Raw genomic sequence first — 22761 nt, 5'->3', positions numbered from 1 at the left:
CTGTTCTGGCTTCTGGGATAGCTGTGCAGCCTGCATTCGCTCCATAAGATGCACACACATTTCCCCTTACTTTTTAGGAGGTAAAAAGTGAGTCCTATAGAGCGAAAAATACAATAGCTTTCCCTTAGTTATATTTAATGGATTGGATCCAGAGAAACACTGGGAGTAGGCATGGGAGGTGAATTTTGCACCCCTTCTTCCTCCCTAGAAAGACTCTCCTAAGGATGAGGAGTTCCTGCCGAATGGGGTGGTCTGGGGTGTCAAGAGGGAAGGGGGAGGAATTATTTTTAAAAACTAAGGAGGAATGAAGAAGCACTTTCAGTGAGAAACAGCTCATCTTCCAGCCTCCCCTTCCATTTGTGTTCTTTTAGGTCCAGCCCATTATTATCTAAGCCCATCTGAATTCATAATTCTTACAGAGTGTTTTAGCAGACCACCCTACGTTGATAGCAAAGGGCCTCTGCAACATTCAGATTTCAGCATCCCCAGAAAATTAAGAGCAATGGCTTGAAACAAGTAGAACTATTCAAATGCCTTAGAAAATTAGTCTGCAGTTTTGACAGATGTGTTGATGTAATGTAAACAAAGGCGGAGAAGGATGATAAAACGTTAGTAATTGTCATAAAAAGACAGATGGAAAATGTGGGGGTGGATGCCAATAAATATTTCATGCAAGTTCTGGGATTGTTGAGGAAAGCTTTGTGAAATCGAATAAAGCGAGTTTTCACCCAAGTTCCCCAGTATAAGTTGACTTGGAGAGGAAATGGGATTGGTGAGAATTTGCATGGTGCTTCCCTGCAAAGGCCAGAAATGGATTCAGTTAAAACGTATCTTGCAGACACCTGGACCAGAGCCAGGGCCGGACCACCCATGAGGCAAGGTGAAGCAACTGCCTCAGGCAGCAGGATCCACAGGGACAACAGATCCAGCTTCCAACAAATGCATCACCTGCTGCTGCGAGCTTATGCCATTTTAAAAAAATGCAAAACTTTAAAGGCACTGCTAGACTCTGCACTGTGCTTGGTGTGGGATGGTTGTTGTTGCAGACACTCATGTATGATGCTACTTTACTTTGTCTTTTTCCTTCGGTACGTGGCCTCTTTCCCCAGAAGATCGTGGTTCCATTTCCCTCATCGTCTTGATGCGATGATACTTGTTTTGCCCTGATGGTGGTAAGGAAGCCTGAAAAGTCATTTTTGTTACCCTTTTTTGTCTCCCCTTAGGCACAACACGTCCTCCACGAGAAGGAGAAGTGCCTGGTGTGGACTATAACTTTCTGACTGTGCAGGAGTTTCTTGAGCTTGAAAAAAGCGGGACTCTTCTTGAAGTGGGAACCTATGAAGGTATGTTGTGGTAATGTGGGCTCAACGAGATGCCCGTGATGAAGGACAGCTTCTAGAAATGCTTGAGGAGCTTCTTTGGGAAACTTAGGACCACCGCTTGCTTTTTATTATTATAATGGCAACATTTCAATCCCACCCCCTTTAAAAGCTTTAAAACAGTGTTTTGAAAGGTAGGAATTAACATGGCAATGCTGAGGATTTTATTGTATTGTATTGTACTGTATTGTATTATTTTTTACCATTCTTCACCAAAGATAGATCCCAGGGCAATTTCAAAATGTTACACAAAACAGAACCCAGTTCACAACAATAAACAGATTAGGAAATTATTAAAAAGCAGCAATGAAAGAGGGATGTTTCTATGCAAACAGCTGCAGTGCAACATGAGAATAATATTAAACCTTTCAACAACAACAAATTCCCCCCAGGGCTGCATGAGCAAACACTTCTTATTAGGCATAAGAAGCCCAAAAGTGTAGGGGCCATCCATACTTCTAAGGAGAGGGAGATCCACATTCAGAGGGCCACTATAGAGAAGACCCTGTCTTATGTCACTGCAGCCATCATTGAGTATCGTGTCCCCCCGCCCCCCATTTCATGATCTAGATTGGCTAATTTGCAGGGTTGGGATGTGTTCCCTCAAATACTTAGACCCCAAGTTATTCAAGTCAAGCATCCCAGCATTAACACTTTGAATTGAGCCTTGTTATGTATAGGCAGGCAGCCCACAGAGATCCTGCAAATATGCCTGCGTGGGTTCATCAATAAGAGCTCTGGCAACTTTGACATTCAATCCTATCCAAATGTCTGCTGAAGTTAATGAAGACCCATTGCTTTCATTATTTATTTCCTTATTTTGGGTTGCCTGGGCGGATGCTGCCCTAACCACTTTGGATGTATTGGTTTGTTAATGGTGCTGCAGGCTGGTTTGACAACTGCTGCCTTTTAGACTGCAATCCTTTACACACTTACCTGGGAGAAAGTTCTGTAACATTTAGTGAAGCTTTCTTCTGGGTTTAGTTGAATGGGATTGCTTTTCGCTAGCCTGAATTAGCCAGTGTTTGAGCTTTTCTGACTATAAAGCAAATAGTTTTTCTTCTTCTTAGACTTAGGGAGGCTTCCTAGCTGAGATTTGGAAAGGTAATGACATTTGTCTTTTTAATCTACAGAAGAATGCAAAATTTACAGTAACAAATCCTGAATTATTGGCTGAGAATTGAAAATATACAGGTCCTGTGCCCACCCAGCTATAGGAGTTTATAGTTGACAAGTTGCAGTGATGGGAATCACTAGTGACCTGCTTTTCAAGTTTGTTGTGAGGATGAAGAATTGTAAAGAATTGTAAAGCAAATAATAATAATAATAATAATAATAATAATAATAATAATAATAATAATTTATTTATACCCTGCCCATCTGGCTGGGTTTCCCCAGCCACTCTGGGCAGCTCCAGCTAAATATTAAAATACAGTCATTCATCAAATATTAAAACCTTCCCTAAACATAGCTATTGATACAATTGTTACAACCTTAATGACTTACTCAGCATCTTGGCTTTTGACTGCAAGTTATGTAGGACTTGAAGTTGGACATCTTTATTATTTTCAGGATTTTGTAATGGTGAGTAATAATATTAATAAACAGTAAGCATGTGTGTGTTTGTGTGTGTGGTGCCCTCTGGATGTTGTTAAACAACAATTCCCATCACCTCCAGCCAGTCCGGGATGATGGAAATTGTGGTTCGACAATATTCAGAAGGTACCATGCTGGCTGCTGATGTTCTAGAGGCAGGACAAGAAATGCATTTATAGATTTTTGTCAAGTCACTCAAGGCTTCTTTGTATCACAGCGAAGTACCACCCCGTCCAAGTTTATTTCATTTAAGAGTATTTTAATGATTCATCCTCTGGGCATGAAGCATAGATTTGTCAAGGAGAGGGAGAAGTTATCTTTAATTACTTCTGTTGAGGTCTGTTCAAAATGTGATAAGGTGGCCTTTTAAAACAACAAGAAGTCATACATTTTGAACAATGAAGATTTAGTTCTGTTCGGAAGCAATTAACAACTCAGTTGCCTTAGGAATATTAGTCAAGGGTTCCATTGTGTTTCAGAACCTCATGTTCATTATTTTTTTATTAATAAAATAATTGAGGCATGAATTCCAAATTTATGGAACTTTGCAAATACTTGCAGACAACCCCTAAACCGACTCACTCCAGTTTTCATGTTTACACGTGAAGCTGTATGCATAGGAGTGTTCAGTTGTGTGCTCTGAGTTTTTCCTATTCTTTGCAAATAATGGAGGAGCCCTCAGATAGTTTATTGTTTATTTTATTTACCATTTAAAAGATTTTTTTAGGCTCTCTCGTTCATCAGTTTGATGCCAAGGTGCTGTACAAAGCAAGGCCAAATACACAACTATAAAATATAACAACTGTGGAAATACTGGCAAAGCAGTAAACCACCGTCAGAGAGACTACACGACTGAGATACAGCTGTTATGATACAGTTATGGTATCATAACAAAGAAGGCTTGCTCTTTCATTGAAACATAGCATGTAGAAGCTTTCTCTGACAGATCTTAGGACACAGACAGGCTGCTATCAGGAGAGACAGTCAGCTACTTGGGCCATTGAGTGGTTCAATAGTTGAAAAGTACAATTGGGGGGGAAGGGGGGAGCGAGAGAGGGAAGGAGACAGATGGGGGGGCTGTTGTTCTTTCATTTTATTGCCTAGTGGGGTTGTGTCAGCATCATGTGGATAGGTCCTTGTTTATATATACACAATCAAATTGGATAATTTGCACATAAATCATAATCAGATCTAAAATAAAGATACAAAAACTAATATCAATAACAGCAACAGCCCTTCCCCAACAACCCCTGCCCTAAAAAAAATAAAATACCCCAACCCAATAACTGAGCCTTTGTAGCTGAATTGATCAGGACCCAATCCTCCCAGGCTAGGTGGAAAAGTCCTGCAGGCCAAGGAACAGGTCTTCCAGGACTCAGAACCAAGATGGAACAGATTAGGTGGTTGTAGATAATGAAACACATGGACTCCAATATTTTGGGTTAATGGGATAATTAAGGCCACGACTTTATTGGTTACAGATGTGAGCGGCATTGGCTTAGGCATTGGAACTGAACCAACTATATCTGACTCCTACCCACCATGCAGGTAGTCTCATAAGAGTCAACCACCAGTAGGGGGAGCTCTGTTGATGCGCATCAACTGCGAGCTCCCCCAGGATCACCGATGGGGTCGTGGCATGGCCCTAGCCCATACCCGGGCTTCGGACAGGATCCACACTCCCGGATCCCTTTAACGGAATACCCTTAAAGAGGAGGGGCAGGTGAAGGCCACAACCACCCCTCCCATAAACCAGGTTTACCAATGCCTAACCGCCAAAACTTACAAAGTTGTGACAATTGCTACAAGGCAGGCGAAAACCATGTGGCTGGTGCCAATTTGCCAAGTGGGAAAATTCCTACCTGGCCCCCGCAACAGGTGACCAACTGTAGTCCATAGCAAGGCCAAGACGGTGAACGCACGAAAATATGACGGGAGGGAGATCCAACACAGGAGGAGAAAAGGAGACTGAGCCCCGGCCGCACGGATGTTTAAATCAGGTGAGCCACGTCCCCCGGTCGACCAGTTTGGTTGGCCGTGGGTCGTGACGCGGCCGGGACTCCCAATGACGCGGGTGGCATCACCATGTCCCCTGCTGTACACAGAGAGTGCTCATGGCCAGCCTGCAGCTCCGCCCCCCTGGGAAGGTGAGCGGTTTTGTCAGGAGCAGAGCAATTAGTTTCCATTCATAGCGTAAGATGTACTTACTAATGTTTCTATACAACAGATCAACTCAGTACAGTGGTACCTCAGGTTACATACGCTTCAGGTTACAGACGTTTCAGGTTACAGACCTCCAGAACGAATTAAGTTCTTAACCCGAGGTACCACTGTAATCCAAATGGCCCTTTAACCCCATTAGATCACCAAGATCTAATTGCAGTGGAATATTTTATTTTCTCCTTATGCTTATGCTCTTTTAAAACTTTTTTTAGGCAATGCCAGTGTGGTATAGTGGTTAAGAGCGGTGGACTCATAATCTGGTGAACCGTGTTCACTTCCCCGCTCCTCCACATGCAGCTGCTGGGTGACCTTGGGCTAGTCACACTTCTCTGAAGTCTCTCAGCCCCACTCACCTCACAGAGTGTTTGTTGTGGGGGAGGAAGGGAAAGGAGAATGTTAGCCGCTTTGAGACTCCTTCGGGTAGTGATAAAGTGGGATATCAAATCCAAACTCTTCTTTTTCTTGATAGTTTTCTTTTTGAAATAACATCAGTGTTGTGTAAGTTCTACTTTTAAAAGGTGTTGGTGATTATTATTTCTTTGGTCTTTATTACTTTTCAACTTATTTCCAACACGATCCAATTTGTCCTTGACAAGGGTTGGCAGTGGCCTTTTAATTTCAGAAAGTTGAAGTTATGATGAATGCGTTGTTGAGATTTCATTTTGTCCACTGAAGGCCGCTCATTCCACCCACCGTGAGAAAAGAGCTATTATGATTCTGCTTTGTTAGAAAGCTGAATGCTGCTCACTGCAGCACTGTTATTTGGGCTATAATTTAATGGTCTGTGGATTCCTGAGATAATATTTGGGGAACTAAGGTAACTTTGCCTTATCCAAAGGAGCCTAAAGGGTAACAATAAACGTGGATCTGTGTAGAAGGCGTCAAAGGGTAAATTGTGAAATCTAATCCACTCACTAACGTTTGATAAATTACAGTCCTGCAACACAGCAACCAATCAAACAGATGGTAAACAATTTTCTACTCCATCAAAACCTTACAAATTATCTTTGGCTGGAACCAAACGTTACCAAAGACATGAGTGGAGTTTTTCCCACCCCGACAGTTAACTGATTCTCCTTTGCAGTGTAGAGAAAATGTTGGTGTGATGATGCTACATCACTTACTATGTTTTTATATACGTTGGACCCATAGTGCTGGGGCCACCCAGTTAGATGGACAGGTTACAAATAATAACATTATTCTGTGGTCCCTTGTATGATATCTGTATTAATGGTTCTACACACCTGCTCATCAAATGTTTCCGAATTGCTATCCAGGCATTGAAGAAGGGAGGGGCACATGTCCGGTGTCCATTTGGTCCAGTGTAGCACAGGGAAATCTGTTGGCTTCCAGAAGTTTCCGGACTCCGGCTTCCATCATTCTTGCCCATTGGGTGACATTGGTTGGGGCTGGAGGGAACTTGCGAGTCTCAGCAACGCCTGGAAGCTCACAGATTCCTGATCCTGGACACAGTATTAAATCCCTGGTCTAGTGTAACGTGTGAACCACCCCATGTGTGTCCTATGCCATGATCTCCGCTGTTGTCGCTTGAATCTAGTTGAACTTTGGCTGGATGCATATGGCTAGAAACTGCTGTGCAAATGGTCAGATGTAAGGTGTTGTGGGTCTGTTTTTTTGTTGCTCTTGGTTAAAGAAGCTCAGTCAAGCAAGCTTGTCCCTGACATACTTTGGGAACCGCTGTATTACTGTATGAATCATGGGTGCGGTCTTCCCACCCATGTGCTACAATGTGCACCTGGAAGAGAAGAGGTGTGCAAAGGCTGGAGAAAGACGTATCAGTGGAGGGAGTCCTATTTGCCATGAAACAAACACCCCTCTGTAGCCTGGAACTTGAGTGTGCGGAGTGCCACTCATTGATTGCTGTGGGCAGCCTACAATGAGAGACTAGGATGAGGCCAACTGTTTCAGGGGACCCTCTTTGTCGAGAGAGATTTTGGGGTGACTTGTGGGTTTCTTTGGGCTCTGGCTGAGAACCAGGGTGTGTGGGCTGAGTCCTGAGGCAGAGCCAGGAGCATGAGAGGAGGTGCCTGGGAAAGCACATTAGAAGTGGAAGATGAGTGACAATTGATACCCATTTCTCTTACTGATACCTGTATATATTTATTAGCATTGCGTAGATTTGCATTGAGGCTTCATGTTTGTCTTTTTAGACTCATCCCACACCACTTAGATCTATTATATATGTCAGGTGCTACAGGTATATAAATGACCTAAAATAAAATAAAACGAAAAATCAAATCAAAGGCATTTTAACTTTATCACTAAATTGTGGCAGATTGATATCTGATAGATGCAGAATTGGGCTCTAACTATTAGGTGCTTCTGTCAACAATTAAAAACTTATCTTGTTACCTGAACTTTTTCTGACCATATCAGTTCTTGGCATTTCTGGCTATTATAAGTCATACTGTTTTATTTCTATATTGTATTTTGACGTTGCAAACTGCTCTGAGAGCTACAGATGAAGGGCAGCGGTCCACACATGTAATTTATTGTTATTATAAATGACAATAATAATATTTCTGCTTTATTAATACGGTTTTTGTGTTATGTCTTCTTATATGCTGCCTGTTGTATTATTCTGTAAACTTGCCTTAGTATTTTTGTGAAATAAAAGGTGGTGTCCAAACGATTTTAATAAATTTGTTTAAATAAATAAAATCACTTTTGCATCCATAGTGAAATGCTAATACATGTGCAAACCAAGACGATGATTAGATATTGATTGGGCATTTGTATTGGGTTCCCTCCTCCAAGTACAGTGATACCTCGGGTTAAGAACTTAATTTGTTCTGGAGGTCTGTTTTTAACCTGAAACCGTTCTTAACCTGAGGCACCACTTTAGCTAATGGGCCTCCTGCTGCTGCCACGTCGCCGGAGCACGATTTCTGTTCTCATCCTGAGGTAAAGTTCTTAACCCGAGGTACTACTTTTGGGTTAGCAGAGTTTTTAACCTGAAGTGTTTGTAACCCGAAGTACCACTGTAGTGCTGTGTTTCCTTGAATGCCTTTTCTCTCCTCCCCCTTCCTTCCCCTTGCTCTTTTCTTAGCTTTGAATGAGTAGGTCTCCAGACGGCAGGTTGATTTGTTCTACATGCGCTTTGCTTTGACTGTTCTCCTTATTTGCAGTGGGTGTGTTGTGCTAAATCATAGGGTGGTACTTGTGCTTCTTAAGTGGTTGACTGAGGCAATTTACATTATTAGGAGGTGAAAAGAACAAATGGGATACAATGGAGGAGGCTTAGGAATCAGGATAGCATTCCCATCAACATTCATCGCATACAACAGGCCTCTGGATCAGCTCAGCATTTTAGCTGCTGGATAGTCAAAGTCAGCAAAATAGGAATGTTTCATTTATGAGTGATAGAATTGCCCCTTAGCCAGTTTTAACCTGTCCTTGCATCCAGGGGCCATTTACCTTTACCTTTTTACATTTCCATGCCATTTTAATTTTTCATATTTATTACTCCCCCCCCCCCCCATAAGCTTCCATTTTATCTCCCCACCGCCCTCCCGTAAAAATGAATACCTGAAAAGGGATGAATACCTGAAAAGGAGATAGCCTTTAACAGAGGATGAAGCATGATAACTATTCCAACCAGTTAGATGATTATCGAGAAAAAAGAAACAGAATAGACTGCCTCCGAGAAGGTTATCAAGGCTTTGCTGTGTATTTCTGCTTGCAGTCGGTGACATATACACACAGCAGTGAAACATTTGGCATCTGTTTTGACATTTGTGTCTCCACCTTGTTAGAAAACCAAACTTAACCTTTAATTACTGCTGCTGACTGAAGCCAGGTTAACTGCGTCCCCCCTTTTGAAAGGGAAGCATACCGCTTATGCTCTTACGCTCTGGATGGATCCTTGTCTAATTTTCCGTGATGTTGAATTAAGATGCAAAGGTTGATTCTGACATTCCTAAACAGGCTATGGGGTTACAGGTTGCAGAACTTCAGTGGTGACCAAAATGGAACCCAGAACCGAACAGCAGCAGCAACAACAACAACAACATGTTTAACTGCAAATCTAGCAGTAGGAATTTGTGGAGTAAGCTAGGAATCTTGTCTTGGGAGTATTCTAAATTTCATTTGTTCAACCCAGCCCAGGAATGGGAATCGGGATGTAGACATCCCAACTTCTTGTTACCGTTGCATGCATACCATTTTGAAAACTTGTTTTGAAATTTGAATTTGAGTGCAGTGGTGGGTACAGTGGAGAGGAAATCTACTGTGGAAAACTCACTACTTTGGATACCAACACTTTTGTTGGCTACAGCTTCAGAGTCCAGTTGAAACATAATGGGAGCTGAACTAGAGCAGCACTAGAGGGATTATGCCATTTTAGGAGAAGCCTGCTTGGAGATTTTTTTTTCAACAGGCCTCAGTCTCCTCTATAAAACAGAGCAAAGAAAAGATCAATGAAGTGTTGGTTCTTCCCTCTCTCCTTCCTTCCTTCCTTCCTTCCTTCCTTCCTTCCTTCCCTCTCCCCACCCCCACCCCCTGCTTTTTCTGGCTTTATATAGAGCACAGAAATACCTTCTCTAATAAAAAGTAGGTCTGCCGAACCTTCCTTATTCCCATTAAGGCTTTTAGTAGAATAAGTTGTTTCCTTTGTATCAATAATGCATGTATTTGCATTCAAGATTCAGAATGAAGGATGAGTTAAAGGTGCTGCTCCTCCTGTGGAGATGAAAACTTTATGCTCCATTACAGAGATTTGAACGGGGTGGGTTGAGATTTGGAACCGTCCTTTAAAAGCAGATTGGGGCTGTTGCCCCACAACCACCTCCACCCCACGGAAACTTGGAAATAAACTTCCTCCCATGGCCCGAGCCTGGAATTCTGAATTTCTCTAAGATGTTAGAGCCAATGTGGTGTGGAACTGAGAAGAGTGTTGGCCTGGGGCCTGGGTTCAAACTCTGCTAGGCCATAACTCTCAAACACTACATCTTACTTAGCCTGGCTGAGCTCACATGGTGGTTGTGAGGGTAAACAGAGGGAGTCCTTTATGTCGTCCTAAGCTCATTATAGAAAGGAAAGAAGAAAAATGTAATAAGAACAATGTGTTTGCTGTTGTTAAAAACACACACCTTATTAATACTCCCTAACATTTTCAGAACACTGTGAATATATTAAAGCATAAGACAGTCCCTGTTTGCAGGCTCACAAACTAGTGGACACGATACACAAGGAAAAAGGAATGGGAAGAGAAGAGGAAAGAATGCACCAGATACAATCCATCTTTGTGCTGCTGGTTTTTCAACATATGTGGCAAAATGAAGCATTCTATCCCAGACTGGACTCCTTTCATATGTGAAAATTATCCGGAGCCGATAGCTTGATTTTGACTTAGTTACACAACTAAAATGTTAATTCAGAGCTGAAGCACAGCAGCACCATGCAACATTGTGCAGTAGATCTTGTTCACCTAAAGCGTTGGCAGCAGTAAAACCATATTACAAATCCTCGCCTGTATCAGGATATCCCCTTACTCTGTGATATTAGCAAAGTCTTGGATCTGCTAAAGGGTTTTATCGAGACAACTGTAGTTCTTCCAAACAACGAACCTCTGCTTGTACAGTAGATATTTCTAATAACTTTTAAACCTGACTCTTTAACTCCTCTGTGCTGTTTATATTAACCTTTGGTCCAGGGTTCAGTGAAGGTATGTACAGGGAAATCAAGCTTGTACCCATTCCCCTCACATCTTCAACTGGACTTCCACCTCTGACCTCATGCTGTCTCACATGAGTTTCATTTCTTTCCTTTTGGGGGGAAACTGCGGCACAGTATCACATCTTCACCAATGTTAACACTTGTTAGCTTTAAACAAGAGAGTGTGCGGCCAAAGTGTGTGAGCAAACACTGGTTTGCGTACATGCTGTATATATAAACCACACCTCTCTTCCTCTCCACCAAAGAATCCTGGGAACTGCAGTTTGTTAAAGGTGCTGAGAGTTATAGCTCTGTGAGGGTTAAACTACATTTCCCAGGATTCTTTGCGGGGGGGGGACATACTTTAAAGGCACAGTGTGAATACAGCCTGAGACTGTGACGAGGGTCAGAAAGTAAAACAATATGGAACTGGGATTTTACATATGGATAGCTCCGAGTTCCACCCAACATTGGGGGGGGGGGGGACACACACCTCATTGTGCGCACATGATGTCACACGTGCTCCACACACGTGTTACATGACACATCTTTGGAGGATGCTGCAAAGCCTCCGCCCATCCCCGTTCCCTGAAGGATCTAAGGCAGGCACCCCCAACCTGGGGCCCTCCACATGTTTTGGCCTACAACTCCCATGATCCCTAGCTAACAGAACCAATGGTCAGGTGTGATGGGAATTGATGTCCAAAACATCTGGAGGGCCGAAGGTTGGGGATGCTTGAACTAAGGCCACATCCACACCCTGCATTGAAAGCACTCTTACTTCACTTTAATAGTCATGGCTTTCCCCCAAAAATCCTGTTCTTTGTTAAGGCCCCCTACCCCCCACCCTCACAGAGTTACAGTTCCCAGAGTGGTTTGACCATCTTCCCAGAGTGGTTCAATCCCTCTTCCCAGGGACCAATCCTTTAAATTGTAGGTCCAATGGCGACCTAAGTTTAAGGATTGGCACTCTGTATGCTTGACTTTGGAGAGCCTCCCTGGTAAACCTGCTCTGATGTAGGTTTTGTTTGCAGTGTCCAAGTAATTGTGTGTGTGTGTGGAGCACGCATGTCCGGTGGGTGTGCCTTCAAAAATGTGTGTATCGGATGCCTTTTGTCCCCATTCTCCCTGACCTAGACAAGCCAAAATCCTGCCTTGGCAAAGCACATGCCACGTGCTGCGGTTCCACTTTTATTTTGGCAAAGTTTTCCTTTTTTTCGGAGAGCACTTCCTTTTTAAAAAATAAAATAAAATTAACTGCTTGCTACCCATTGAGGATGCCTATTAAAGCAGGTCATGCTCGTCTTCCATCGCTTTTCTGGGTGATGTTAAGAACTGAGTTTTTATTTATTTATTTCATGCAGGGCTCACTCTCAATCTGGCACAGCATTATGTGGGTGCTTCCGTCTCTCTGTGTGTGTGTTTCAAAGCTACTAATTGAAATTCAAATGCAATGAGATGAAGGCCTCCCCCCCCCATCCCGGCCGCCCCCAATTCACCACAGTCTTCTTTTGTTTTAGTCCTTGTACGCCTGGTGCACCTCAAAAAGGCAGGCTTTGGTTCTTTGGTTTTAAAATTCAAACATGAATAAGTTTCACGAAGGTAAAACAGCCGACATCTTTTGAATGCTTTTTCTTTCAGTTGGAGGGCAGGGAGGGGGGGGGAGGGAAGAATATTTGTTCCTTTTAGCTATGAATGAGAAATTGCTTTGATTATGGCGGGTGGAGCTGAGGAGGGGAGTGGTGGTGGTGTGAGAGAAAAGAGAGAAGAAATATTTAATGACACGAAATCTGCAAAAGCAAACAAACACGCAAATGTCTTTCTGTTGCCTAGGTAACTACTATGGAACACCCAAGCCTCCCAGCCAACCCCTCAGTGGGAAAGTGAGTAATACTGATGCTTTGCAAAACCTCCAGTCCGGCTCCAAGCAGTCGACCCCCAAGCGAACCAAGTCTTACAATGATATGCAAAATGCTGGCATAGTGCATACGGAGAATGAAGAGGAAGATGATGTCCCTGAAATGAACAGTAGCTTTACAGGTAAACAAATCATTTGCTTGCCTTTGTATAAGAAGGAGGCGACCAGTGGGCGGGGGTGGGGGAAGGAATTGGGATGTGTAAATTGGTGGTTCTTCTTAAGAAAATTCCTGTGCATACATATCCACAAAATGCACAAAATCTTTAGCATCTGAGGGATGCACAGCTCACTGTTTGCTGCTTTCCCCCTGCCCCTCAACCAAAGTCTGTAGTTATTACTGTTAGGAATTTTCCTATGAATGAGTGTGATCTTAGCAGAACCCATTTCTTTGACTTCACAGTTGAGGCTCTGAACCGCAGCTTTTGGCAGAGCATGTGAAAAGAACTTCAGATTGCTGCCTGTGCGATCTCTTGACTTTTTAGCTATCAGATAGGCTAAAAATAGCAATCGGAAGTTGGCACCTAGCTGAAACGGCTGTGTTTGTCTCATCCCCGCTAGTATATTCCTTTATCAGCTGAGGAACCTGTTGCAAGAATCAGCTGACTTCAGATCCGTTACTTTGAGAGTTAGATGTTAAAAATATCCTGCCATTGATTAAATAGAGGGCAAAATATTTAGGAGATCTGCAGGGTCTTATGATCCTAAGCCCACGTCTTTGGAAACGAGTACCACAGAAAGCAGTGGGATTTCTGAGTGAACATGGTTTGAACCAGAATGTATGTTTAATTGATTGAGGTCACATTAAATAGGACTTGAATTTTCATTTGGTATTTTATGCGGCTGCAATCACCTAAGAGCTGTTTAACACCTGTGGAGGTGGTGGACTCTCCTTCCTTGAAGAGTTTTAAGCAGAAGTTGGGTGGCTGTCTGTCGTGTATGTTTAAGCTGAGATTCCTGCATTGCAGAGGGTTGGACTAGATGACCCTCAGGGTCCCTTCCAGCGCTACAGTCCTATGATTCTGTTATTCTAGTGCAGTAGCAGCAAGACTGGAGGAGGAGTGCAGTGGCCCTCATCTTCATTTTGGGAACTTGCACCTTTGCTTGTTTGCAAGAAGCAACTTTGCCATAGGCTGCGTTCAGATGTAATAGTAAACCATTGTTTAGCATTATGATAATGAGCCTAGTCCCTTCCTCGGTCGATGTGCCCCCCCATCTTTCCTCTAGCACAGGGGTCAGCAAACTTTTTCAGCAGGGGGCCAGTCCACTGTCCCTAAGACCTTGTGGGGGGCCGGACTGTATTTTTTTTGGGGGGAATGAACGAATTCCTATGACCCACAAATAACCCAGAGATTCATTTTAAATAAAAGCACACATTCTACTCATGTAAGAACATGCTGATTCCTGGACCGTCTGTGGGCCAGATTTAGAAGGCAATTGGGCTGGATCCGGCCCCCGGGCCTTAGTTTGCCTACCCATGCTGTAGAACAAATAATGTGTATCTCATCTGTGGGTTGGTCAAGTAGTCCTCGGTGCTAGTCAGTCGGATGTATGGTATTTAAACCTCATCCTTCCAATGTGACATGCTTCCATTTCTAACCTCCCCTCCCCCCCCCCTTTGCAAAATTTCTGTATGGTTTGTAACAACCCAGTAAGAAATATGGATTAAAATAAATAAAACAGACAAGCGTGAAAACAACAGGACAAGACAGGCATATAGTTACAAACTATACAGTAATTACCGTATATACTCGAGTATAAGCCGACTTTCCCAGCACACTTTTTATCCTGAAAAAGCCCCCCTCCCTCGGCTTATACTTGAGTGAGGGTCCTTTTGGGCTGCTCCTTCCTCCTCCTCCACCTTTGCCACTGCCGCCACCACCAGGTTTGTGGTGTGGTGAACCGGCTTATACTCGAGTCAATAAGATTTCCCAGTTTTTTTGTGGTAAAATTAGGTGCCTCAACTTATACTCGAGTCTGCTTATACTCCAGTATATACGATATATGCCTCCATTTCTGAATGATCTAATAGTCTTTGTTACTCACTGGTTACTTAAGAAACAGCCCCAGCTTGGTGGATCCAGCTTGCATGGTTTTTTTTTTATGAAGTGTCTCAAACAATTATGGAAGCAAGCAGGGTGAAAATAGTAATGTCCTACTGACTAATAATCACTATGTCTAATTCTCTCTCTCTTTGTGTGTGTGTGTGTCCTTCTGCAGCAGACTCTGGTGAACAAGACGAGCACAATACACACAGCACAAGAGATTCGGCTCCCCCATCTGTGAATAATAGCAGTATCACCACTGTTCCCACCACGGAACCTTCTCAGAAGCTCCCTCAATACCTACCTCCTTGTGCAGAGGAAAACTTGGGTCCTCTGCCTGAAAACTGGGAGATGGCCTATACAGAAAATGGAGAAGTCTACTTTATAGAGTAAAGAGATCATTTTCTTGTCTGTCCTTTGAACTTGAAGATAAACGAGAGAAGGGTTGAACCATTGCACCATTTTTGAGGCTGAACTAGGCACAGCGCGGGCAGCCTTTGGGGCTTTCATCTACTGGTTGGTGGTAGTGCTGGAAGTGGCAAGGAGTTAGGCAAAGGGCTGCCTTTCTCCTGGGGCCTGCAGGTTTCCCTCACTTGCGACTTAGAAGGGCATTGCACTGAATGCCATGCTACTAACCCCCACACATTGAACTGCAGTTTAACCGTAACTCATTCGCGCTTATTCTGAAAACAAAAGCATAATTGTTGAGGAATTTATTTAGGAAACACTATTGTCTGCAGCAATCAAACTGTTTTGCCAAACAAACCAAAAGCTAAGTGAGCCCCTGTTAAATTCTCTGGCAGGTCAAAGCATCAACAGTTTGGCGGTAGAGGGTAATGCATTGCACTTCTCAAAAGTTAGTCATCATTTCCCTCAATAGCAGAGAAATCATAGTGTGGCAAGCTAAAAAGTTGGCTTCTCATTCATCACAGGGCCCAGAACCTTGTGAAGTTCTGCCACCGTTTGTCTTAGAAGGATCTTGTTTTCTCACTTCTGAAGGCTATCCAAATACTGTATAAAAATCCCTTTATCCCCTTGGGACATAAAATGTTTCGTACCTTGGCAGACCCCTTTTACTCCATTATTGTTAATTTGACTTGCTTGCTGGACTTCTATGCCCCGGTTTACCAGTTAGAGATTAATTGCCCTGGAGTGCACAAAAGAATTAAAACGCTTTTTGCCTTCTGTATTGCGAGGGTGGGTAAAGTAGTGTGTGAAACAGCGACCTTCCACTCCAGCTTTCATATCGCCAATAATCTATGGTAGGGATTGTGAAGCCCGTCCTTTGAGAACGGGTCTGCTGTTTAGTAGTGAAGTCTTCAAAGGTACATGCCCCACATAATTTCAGAGGAGGGTTAGGTTGTGTTGCAAACCCCCTTTGAGACTTGCGGAAGGAACTGTGCCATGCTATTTAAAGTGATACTGGAACCGGAATGCTATGTAGTTCCCTGTTTGTCAGCGGGGGCCATGTTTGAGCCATTGAGGTTACTGAAAGGAAAGGAGGTGAACGATGTATTCACTGCAAGAATTAGAATGCCATGCCTTTAGATGTGTCAGAAAGGTGACTAGGCGGATTGGTGGGGGTAGGGCAGTGGCGTAGGAAGGCGGGTGCGGGCTGCCCCGAGTCTTATCACTGAGGGGGGTGACAAATGGCAAAAATATATGGGGGGGTTTAAAAAATAGGCTCACAACACTTTTTTTTGAAAAATAGAAGTCCTTCACTCACCGCACCCCCCTTCCTACACCACTGGTAGCTAGGTGAGATGGGGGGCACTGGGCGCCACACCGTGGGGCCTGCAGGGTGCCTGAGCCACGCGTCTTTCCTGAGGGGGTGCGGACTGCCTGCAAGCTCTGCGCTGCTTTTTCAAGCAGCGTGGGGCATGCGTCTGCCTACTGCCTCAGCCGCCCTACAGCTGAGGGGGAGGCTGTGGAGAGGCTCCACGCAACATGCCCTGCCTTGGCTTGCCCCGCCCCCAGCTGCAGGACGTATGCGCTGAATCGGGCACCCGAGCAGCTAGCTACGCCGCTGGGGTAGGGGGAGCAGGATCACTGAAGGGCCGTGTTTACATCTGTCCTATCATACAGTGCCATCCAGCTCAGAGGAGTGCCGTGTGCACATTGCTAGCTCTGGTCCTGGGACTTTTCAATAACGCCTGATCAGTGTAAAAGGCATTCCTTTAATCCGACCTGCATCTTAGAGCTCGGATAGATCATGAGACTCTTAATCTCAGGGTTGCGGGTTCAAGCCCCACGTTGGGCAAAAGATTCCAGCATTGTAAGGGGGGGGGTGAACTGGTCCCTTCCAACTCTACAATTCTAACTCATCCCTCATCAATTTTCAAGTGGTCTGTAAGAGGAAAGACTTGCCCCAGATCATTCAGGAAAACAGTCTATGAGGGTAGGTCCATCCAAATCGGCCCACCACCATTGCATCTTCAAATATCATCGTTTCCCTTTTCTCCATGTATTTTCAGAGACTAGACTGGAAGCCATGTCTTAGAAAGTTTAATTTTTATGCTCCGTTCTAAACGAAAATGGATTTAGCTCAGATGAGTCAAAGTGGTGGCCACAGGCTATTTTTCTGTCACTGATACTTTATTTTTAACAAAGGTCTCTTTTCTTTTTTGGTTTGCAGCCATAACACTAAAACGACGTCTTGGCTAGACCCACGGTGCCTGAACAAACAGCAAAAGCCTCTAGAAGAATGTGAAGATGACGGTAAGGGAGTAAGCGCTGAAATGAAATCTGGAAAACATTTTACCTAACTTAAGGTTGCAAAGGAATGAGTGGAACCGGATTCTCCTCTCAAAATCACACAGCTGGTTCAGTGGGGCCCAGATTTGTATCATAATGCAGGTGGGGGTGCTAAACTATGTCCTTGGTACAAATTTCCCTTGCTGGGTATGTGCTATGTGTACCAGAAGCATTTTTTAAATGCCAACATGCAGGATAGAATCTTCCTAAGTTCTAGGTGGCATAATTTTTGTATATCCCCTCAGCTATAGAATTCTGGCCACTCTGAAGGCGGACTCAGCTACAATGGCATTAGCAGAAGCAGCATCCTCAGCAGTTGTCCAGTTCAGCGAGCTCAGCTTGCTGTTTTTCCTTGGAGGTTTTTAAGCAGAGGTTGGATAGCCATCTGTCTTGGATGATTTAGCAGAGAATCCTGCATTTCAGGGGGTTGGACTAGATGACCTTTGAGTCCCTTCTATGATTCTATGATTTTTCCACTATAATCACCTTGCAGCTTTTCTGAGCTGGTTATTATTACTTTTTTAAAAGAAGCAGCAGCAGCTAAAATCATAGCTACAGTTCTCCTGCTTTGAAAATTACTCTTTGGTGAAGCCACTGAAGAAGAAGAAGAAAAAGGAAAAGACAATTTAATTCCATCCTTATAGAATCCTACAATTAGTCTTAAGTCACTGTATAATGCAGTGTATGGGATATTGCAGCTTCATCACTTCATTTTGATCCAATGGTCATTATTGCTTATCTTAGTGAAAATAAAAGGTGTGTATATATATATGTTACTCCATTCTTGCAGTGTTATTTCCCAGCAGTTATTGAAATAATAAATCAGATTTGATATTTGCACCCCTTGAGACCTTCAGGATGCCAGCCAGTTTCCAACTCAAGAGACCCGGCTACTTTAATTTAACTTGGGAGAAGAAAATGGGGTATGTAACAGCAATTTAAAAAACAACAACAGGTAGAAAGCTGAGAGGAGAGAAAATGAAAGGGGCAGCAACACATGCCTGATTCTTAAGTTCATTTTAAAACAAAATGAAACAAAATGGTTAAATGCCCTCAACTTAACTTGTAGGTCAAATTGCTATGCGTTAGGACCAAACTAGAGTTGATGGTGGCAACGCGGGTGGCTCTGTGGGTTAAACCACAGAGCCTAGGACTTGCCGATCAGAAGGTCGGCAGTTCGAATCCCCGTGACAGGGTGAGCTCCCGTTGCTCGGTCCCTGCTCCTGCCACCCTAGCAGTTCGAAAGCACATCAAAGTGCAAGTAGGTGAATAGGTACCGCTCCGGCGGGAAGGAAAACGGCGTTTCCGTGCTCTGCTCTGGTTCGCCAGAAGCGGCTTAGTCATGCTGGCCACATGACCCGGAAGCTGTACGCCGGCTCCCTCAGCCAATAAAGCAAGATGAGCGCCGCAACCCAGAGTCGGCCACAACTGGACCTAATGGTCAGGGGTTCCTTTACCTTTACCTAGAGTTGATGGTGGCAAGCACAGTTATTCATACACTTCCCCATCCTCAGGTATTAAGGCAGCGCTGGGGCAAAAGTGACCTGGGAGAGGTAAGGTGAGGAAGGCTCAACTGCATGTACCATTGGAGCTTAAAATTAGACCCTTACAGCCAGGGCCAGCCCAATACATTTTGACACCTGAAGTGGACCCCAGAATGGTGTCCCCGGGGAAGAAGGGATCAGGGAAGATCCACATGAGGAACAAGTGGAACGTTGACCGCCACCTGAGGCAGTCGCCTCAACTTGCCTCATGGGTGGGCTGGCCCTGCTCTCAACCCTATTTATACATAACTCCAACAGGCTTCTGAACAAACAGAAATGATACTGCTACTCTCACATCTACCCTGGCCCTTAGCTGATCGATGCATTAACAGTTGTTCTTCAGAAACTAGCAATTGCAATTTTTTTGAATTTGTTTCCAAAATGGCTTTTTAAGAAGCATTTCTGTTATACTGAAATTTGTATTACACCAGCCTGTGTGTGGGAGGTGTCCCTCCAAATAATGCACTCCCCTACGCTAAGTAGTTTCTTTAACCCCAGCCTCCAGACCACATTTTTATGAGAAGCCTCAAGGCTGCAGCCCTGTGCTCCCTTCCCTCGGAGCAAGTCCTTCTGAATTCAGTTGGGCTTACCTCGGCATCGACGTCTCCTGTCCTCTTGCACAAATCGGCCATTCCCATTTCAAAACTAGGGTAACAAATAGGTGGTGAACTCAGCAAATAAGCACAATTAATATATCCCAGTATTATAATTTTTAATGAGTAGACGTGTGATTGTACAGCAACTCCTTTATTCAGCAAATTTACTTTCTGCAGCCTATTGGGTAGCTAATGAATACATGCATCGGCAGGGGGTATAAATGTCAAAATATTTAACCGTTACTTTATTTTGATGTGCACCGTGATTTTCTTCTTTTTAAATTGTGAAGGATATCCTGAGGAGCAAATGAAGGGAAATCCTTTTTTAAATTATTATTATTTCCAACTTTGAGTATGGGAATGTGACCTCAGTGAAATAACACTGGTAACTTTGCATGGTTTACGCATATGAGTATATAAAGAGGTGATTATGCTTTATATTGAATCAGGCCCAGTAGTTCAGCCTTTGCAAATCTGGTGCCGTGCTGATGTCTTGGACTGCAACCTGTGCTGACTGGGGCTGATGAGAATTGTAGTCCAAAACATCTGCGGGCAACAGGTTGGTGAATCTTGCAGTAGTTCAACTACTCCACTGTAGTCTCCTCTGACTGACCCTGGTTCTCACTGGTGTTTCCCAGTGATACTCCTTGAGATCTTTGAGCTAGATGTGCCAGGAATTTGCTCTGGGTTGTTACACATGAAAAAGTATGTTATTTAGGCCCTCCAACTTGGGCAAGTGTTTAAAAATCATGCAGGTCATTTTTACAGGTATAACCATTAGAAAAATATATAACTGGACATAATTTTTGGATGCATTCACTGTCTGTCATATGGCAGCTATCTATTACCAGTTTTGAATTAATCTAACCACAAAATACAAATCTGGAACAATTAACAATATTTTTACGTTGTCGTATCACATGTTTGGAGAAATTCTGAGATTCTCTGGCTGACTTGTGCTAAACCGAATCCATTATTCTTTTATCAGTCATTTGCTTGCAAGTTTTATCATCTTTCATTTGCTGGCTGCAATTTTGTTTCTTGACAAAATGACATCCCCAGTCATTCATAACATTGTTAGCAGATGGAAATGGTATGCAATAAGTAAATGGATGATTAAATTACGCTTTATTTAATAGAAGCTCTCTGCAAGTGGTTGTCCCTTAATGCAACCATAAAGTATAAAGTAGGACTTTATACTTGAGGCATGTAGTTTCTAGAGTAGGACCAAAGTCCAATATGCAGCAATCAACACGTATATCGAACTCTTGAAGCACACCTGAATAACCAGCTTAATATTATCCATTTATTTGGCTTTGAAAAGGTAGCTGGATGGGTTCACCAACCTATGAGCATGGGCCCTGTGCAGTCTCAATTCATTCTAATGGAGTTCTGCTCTTCTTTAAGAACAAGCTAAACTGGACTGGGGTTTAGTTGTTAATTATTTGGGGACAAAAGAAGTGGTCGTTTAATTTAGATAATGTAATAGTTGAAGGTACACCAGCTTTCCTTTTGAGGCTCCAATTCCTTGCACGTGCAAGGGCTCTGAGTTAAGCACTGGAGCTCTGCCTAGTCACAAGGACTTTCCAAAAGGGATATGCAGGCAGAGTCATCTTAGACGAAAATGAATGGGAAGCCCAAGTTCTGGATTTGGAAAATTAAACTGACAAGACCAGACGGCCCCCATTGAGCCAGGGGGTGGGGGTGGGAGGAGAGCAGATCCATGTTGTTAGCCTTTTGGAAAAATATTTTCAGTATTATTGTCAGTGGCCACAGTGTCCCTCCTGACTAAGGTGTCGTGGCGTATGGGTTTGGGCTAGGTTGGTATAAAACCTGGTGTTGGTTCTGCTGTATACTGGAAGGAATTTCTTGCTTGGTGCTGGTGTCTGAATTTTTCTTTTGATTTTTTTCTATCTCACTTACTGCTCTTCCTTTGGAGAAGAAGGGGTACACACGGAGGAACTGGACAGTGAACTAGGTAAATCATCCATCTCTCATTTTTGCACCATTGGTTGGACTGCACCTTTAACTGCTTTAACATCCTTTTCTTTGTATCACTTTTTTCTTCTTTTAATTTCAAGCAAGACCTAACATAGTCGTATCCAAAGGTGTTTTCTTTTCTTTGTTTGTTTGCTTGTTTTTGCTTAAGCATGTCATTTTCAAGCAGGGTTGTTGCTGTCCAGTAGATTTGTGGAGCCGTCAATCCGTTTTTCCCTACATGACTCTGGGTCAAATCCGGCTAAGTCATTGGACAAGCAGAATGACTTCAGCTCATACAATGTAAACTTCTCTGCCCTCTTCTGTTTCTGCAATCCCCCTCGCTCTGCCCCAGATCTGCTCTGTATTGTTGGGGGAAACCCTGGAGCAGTTGGGGTTGTGTATGTGCAGGGAGATGGAAGCACGAGTGCAGAAACGGGAGTCACTCCACTCACTTAAAGACTTGGTTGGATACAACTCACTGTTTGAAAGTGTTTCTGTGCTACAGGACATGTGTATACGCTTCTCATTAATGCTAACTACTATTGCTTTTATATTCAGTTCGCATTTGAAGTTGGGTACTTGATTTGTGAATCTAACAGTAGTCTGGAATGCCGCCATAATAGTGTAGGGTCCAGTGCTTGCATACAGATTGCTTTCTGCCATGACTCAACTTTGTATCATGCCCTCTCTTGAACTCACCTTTTGGGGCGGGGGATATCTGTGGTTCCACATGGCCTAAACCACACCTGAAACTGCCAGAACTCTGTACTCTGTATATTTCATCAAGCTTGCTCTTAGCATTGGGAATTAAGAATCCAGAACCGATTCCAGAAATTAGACAGAATCTGGATTACAAGCCTGGTTCTATTTTCAGAGCATGGCCATTTCTAACCCTGACGAGCTAGACTAGATCTGCAGCTGGCATGGTTATGATGCCATCATCGTATCTCCGAAACCATCAGGCAATTATATCTTATAGCTTCGTCCCCCATCCACTATTAGACACTTGATTGCGTTTGGATGAAATGATGGCTACAAACCGTAGTTAGGGAG

At 43.5% G+C, this 22761-nt stretch overlaps 1 protein-coding gene across 49 annotated transcripts in view; it reads left to right on the top strand.

The window, feature by feature from the left end:
• MAGI1 (membrane associated guanylate kinase, WW and PDZ domain containing 1) overlaps nt 1-22761 on the top strand; it is a 458236-nt gene that overhangs the window by 336998 nt on the left and 98477 nt on the right. For 35 of the 49 annotated variants that reach the window (XM_083600323.1, XM_083600327.1, XM_083600321.1 and 32 more), the window contains 5 exons: nt 1224-1343; nt 12708-12914; nt 15010-15223; nt 17470-17552; nt 21671-21706. In XM_083600323.1, the coding sequence (XP_083456449.1) occupies nt 1224-1343; nt 12708-12914; nt 15010-15223; nt 17470-17552; nt 21671-21706 (660 nt within the window). The remainder of the gene's footprint in view (nt 1-1223; nt 1344-12707; nt 12915-15009; nt 15224-17469; nt 17553-21670; nt 21707-22761) is intronic. The other 14 variants (XM_083600324.1, XM_083600318.1, XM_083600336.1 and 11 more) reach the window with 3 other exon arrangements.

The sequence above is a fragment of the Podarcis filfolensis genome, assembly GCF_964270895.1.
Source record: "Podarcis filfolensis genome assembly, chromosome: 2".
In the NCBI taxonomy this organism is placed as follows: domain Eukaryota; kingdom Metazoa; phylum Chordata; class Lepidosauria; order Squamata; family Lacertidae; genus Podarcis; species Podarcis filfolensis.
This window is presented reverse-complemented; position numbering and strand designations above follow the sequence as displayed.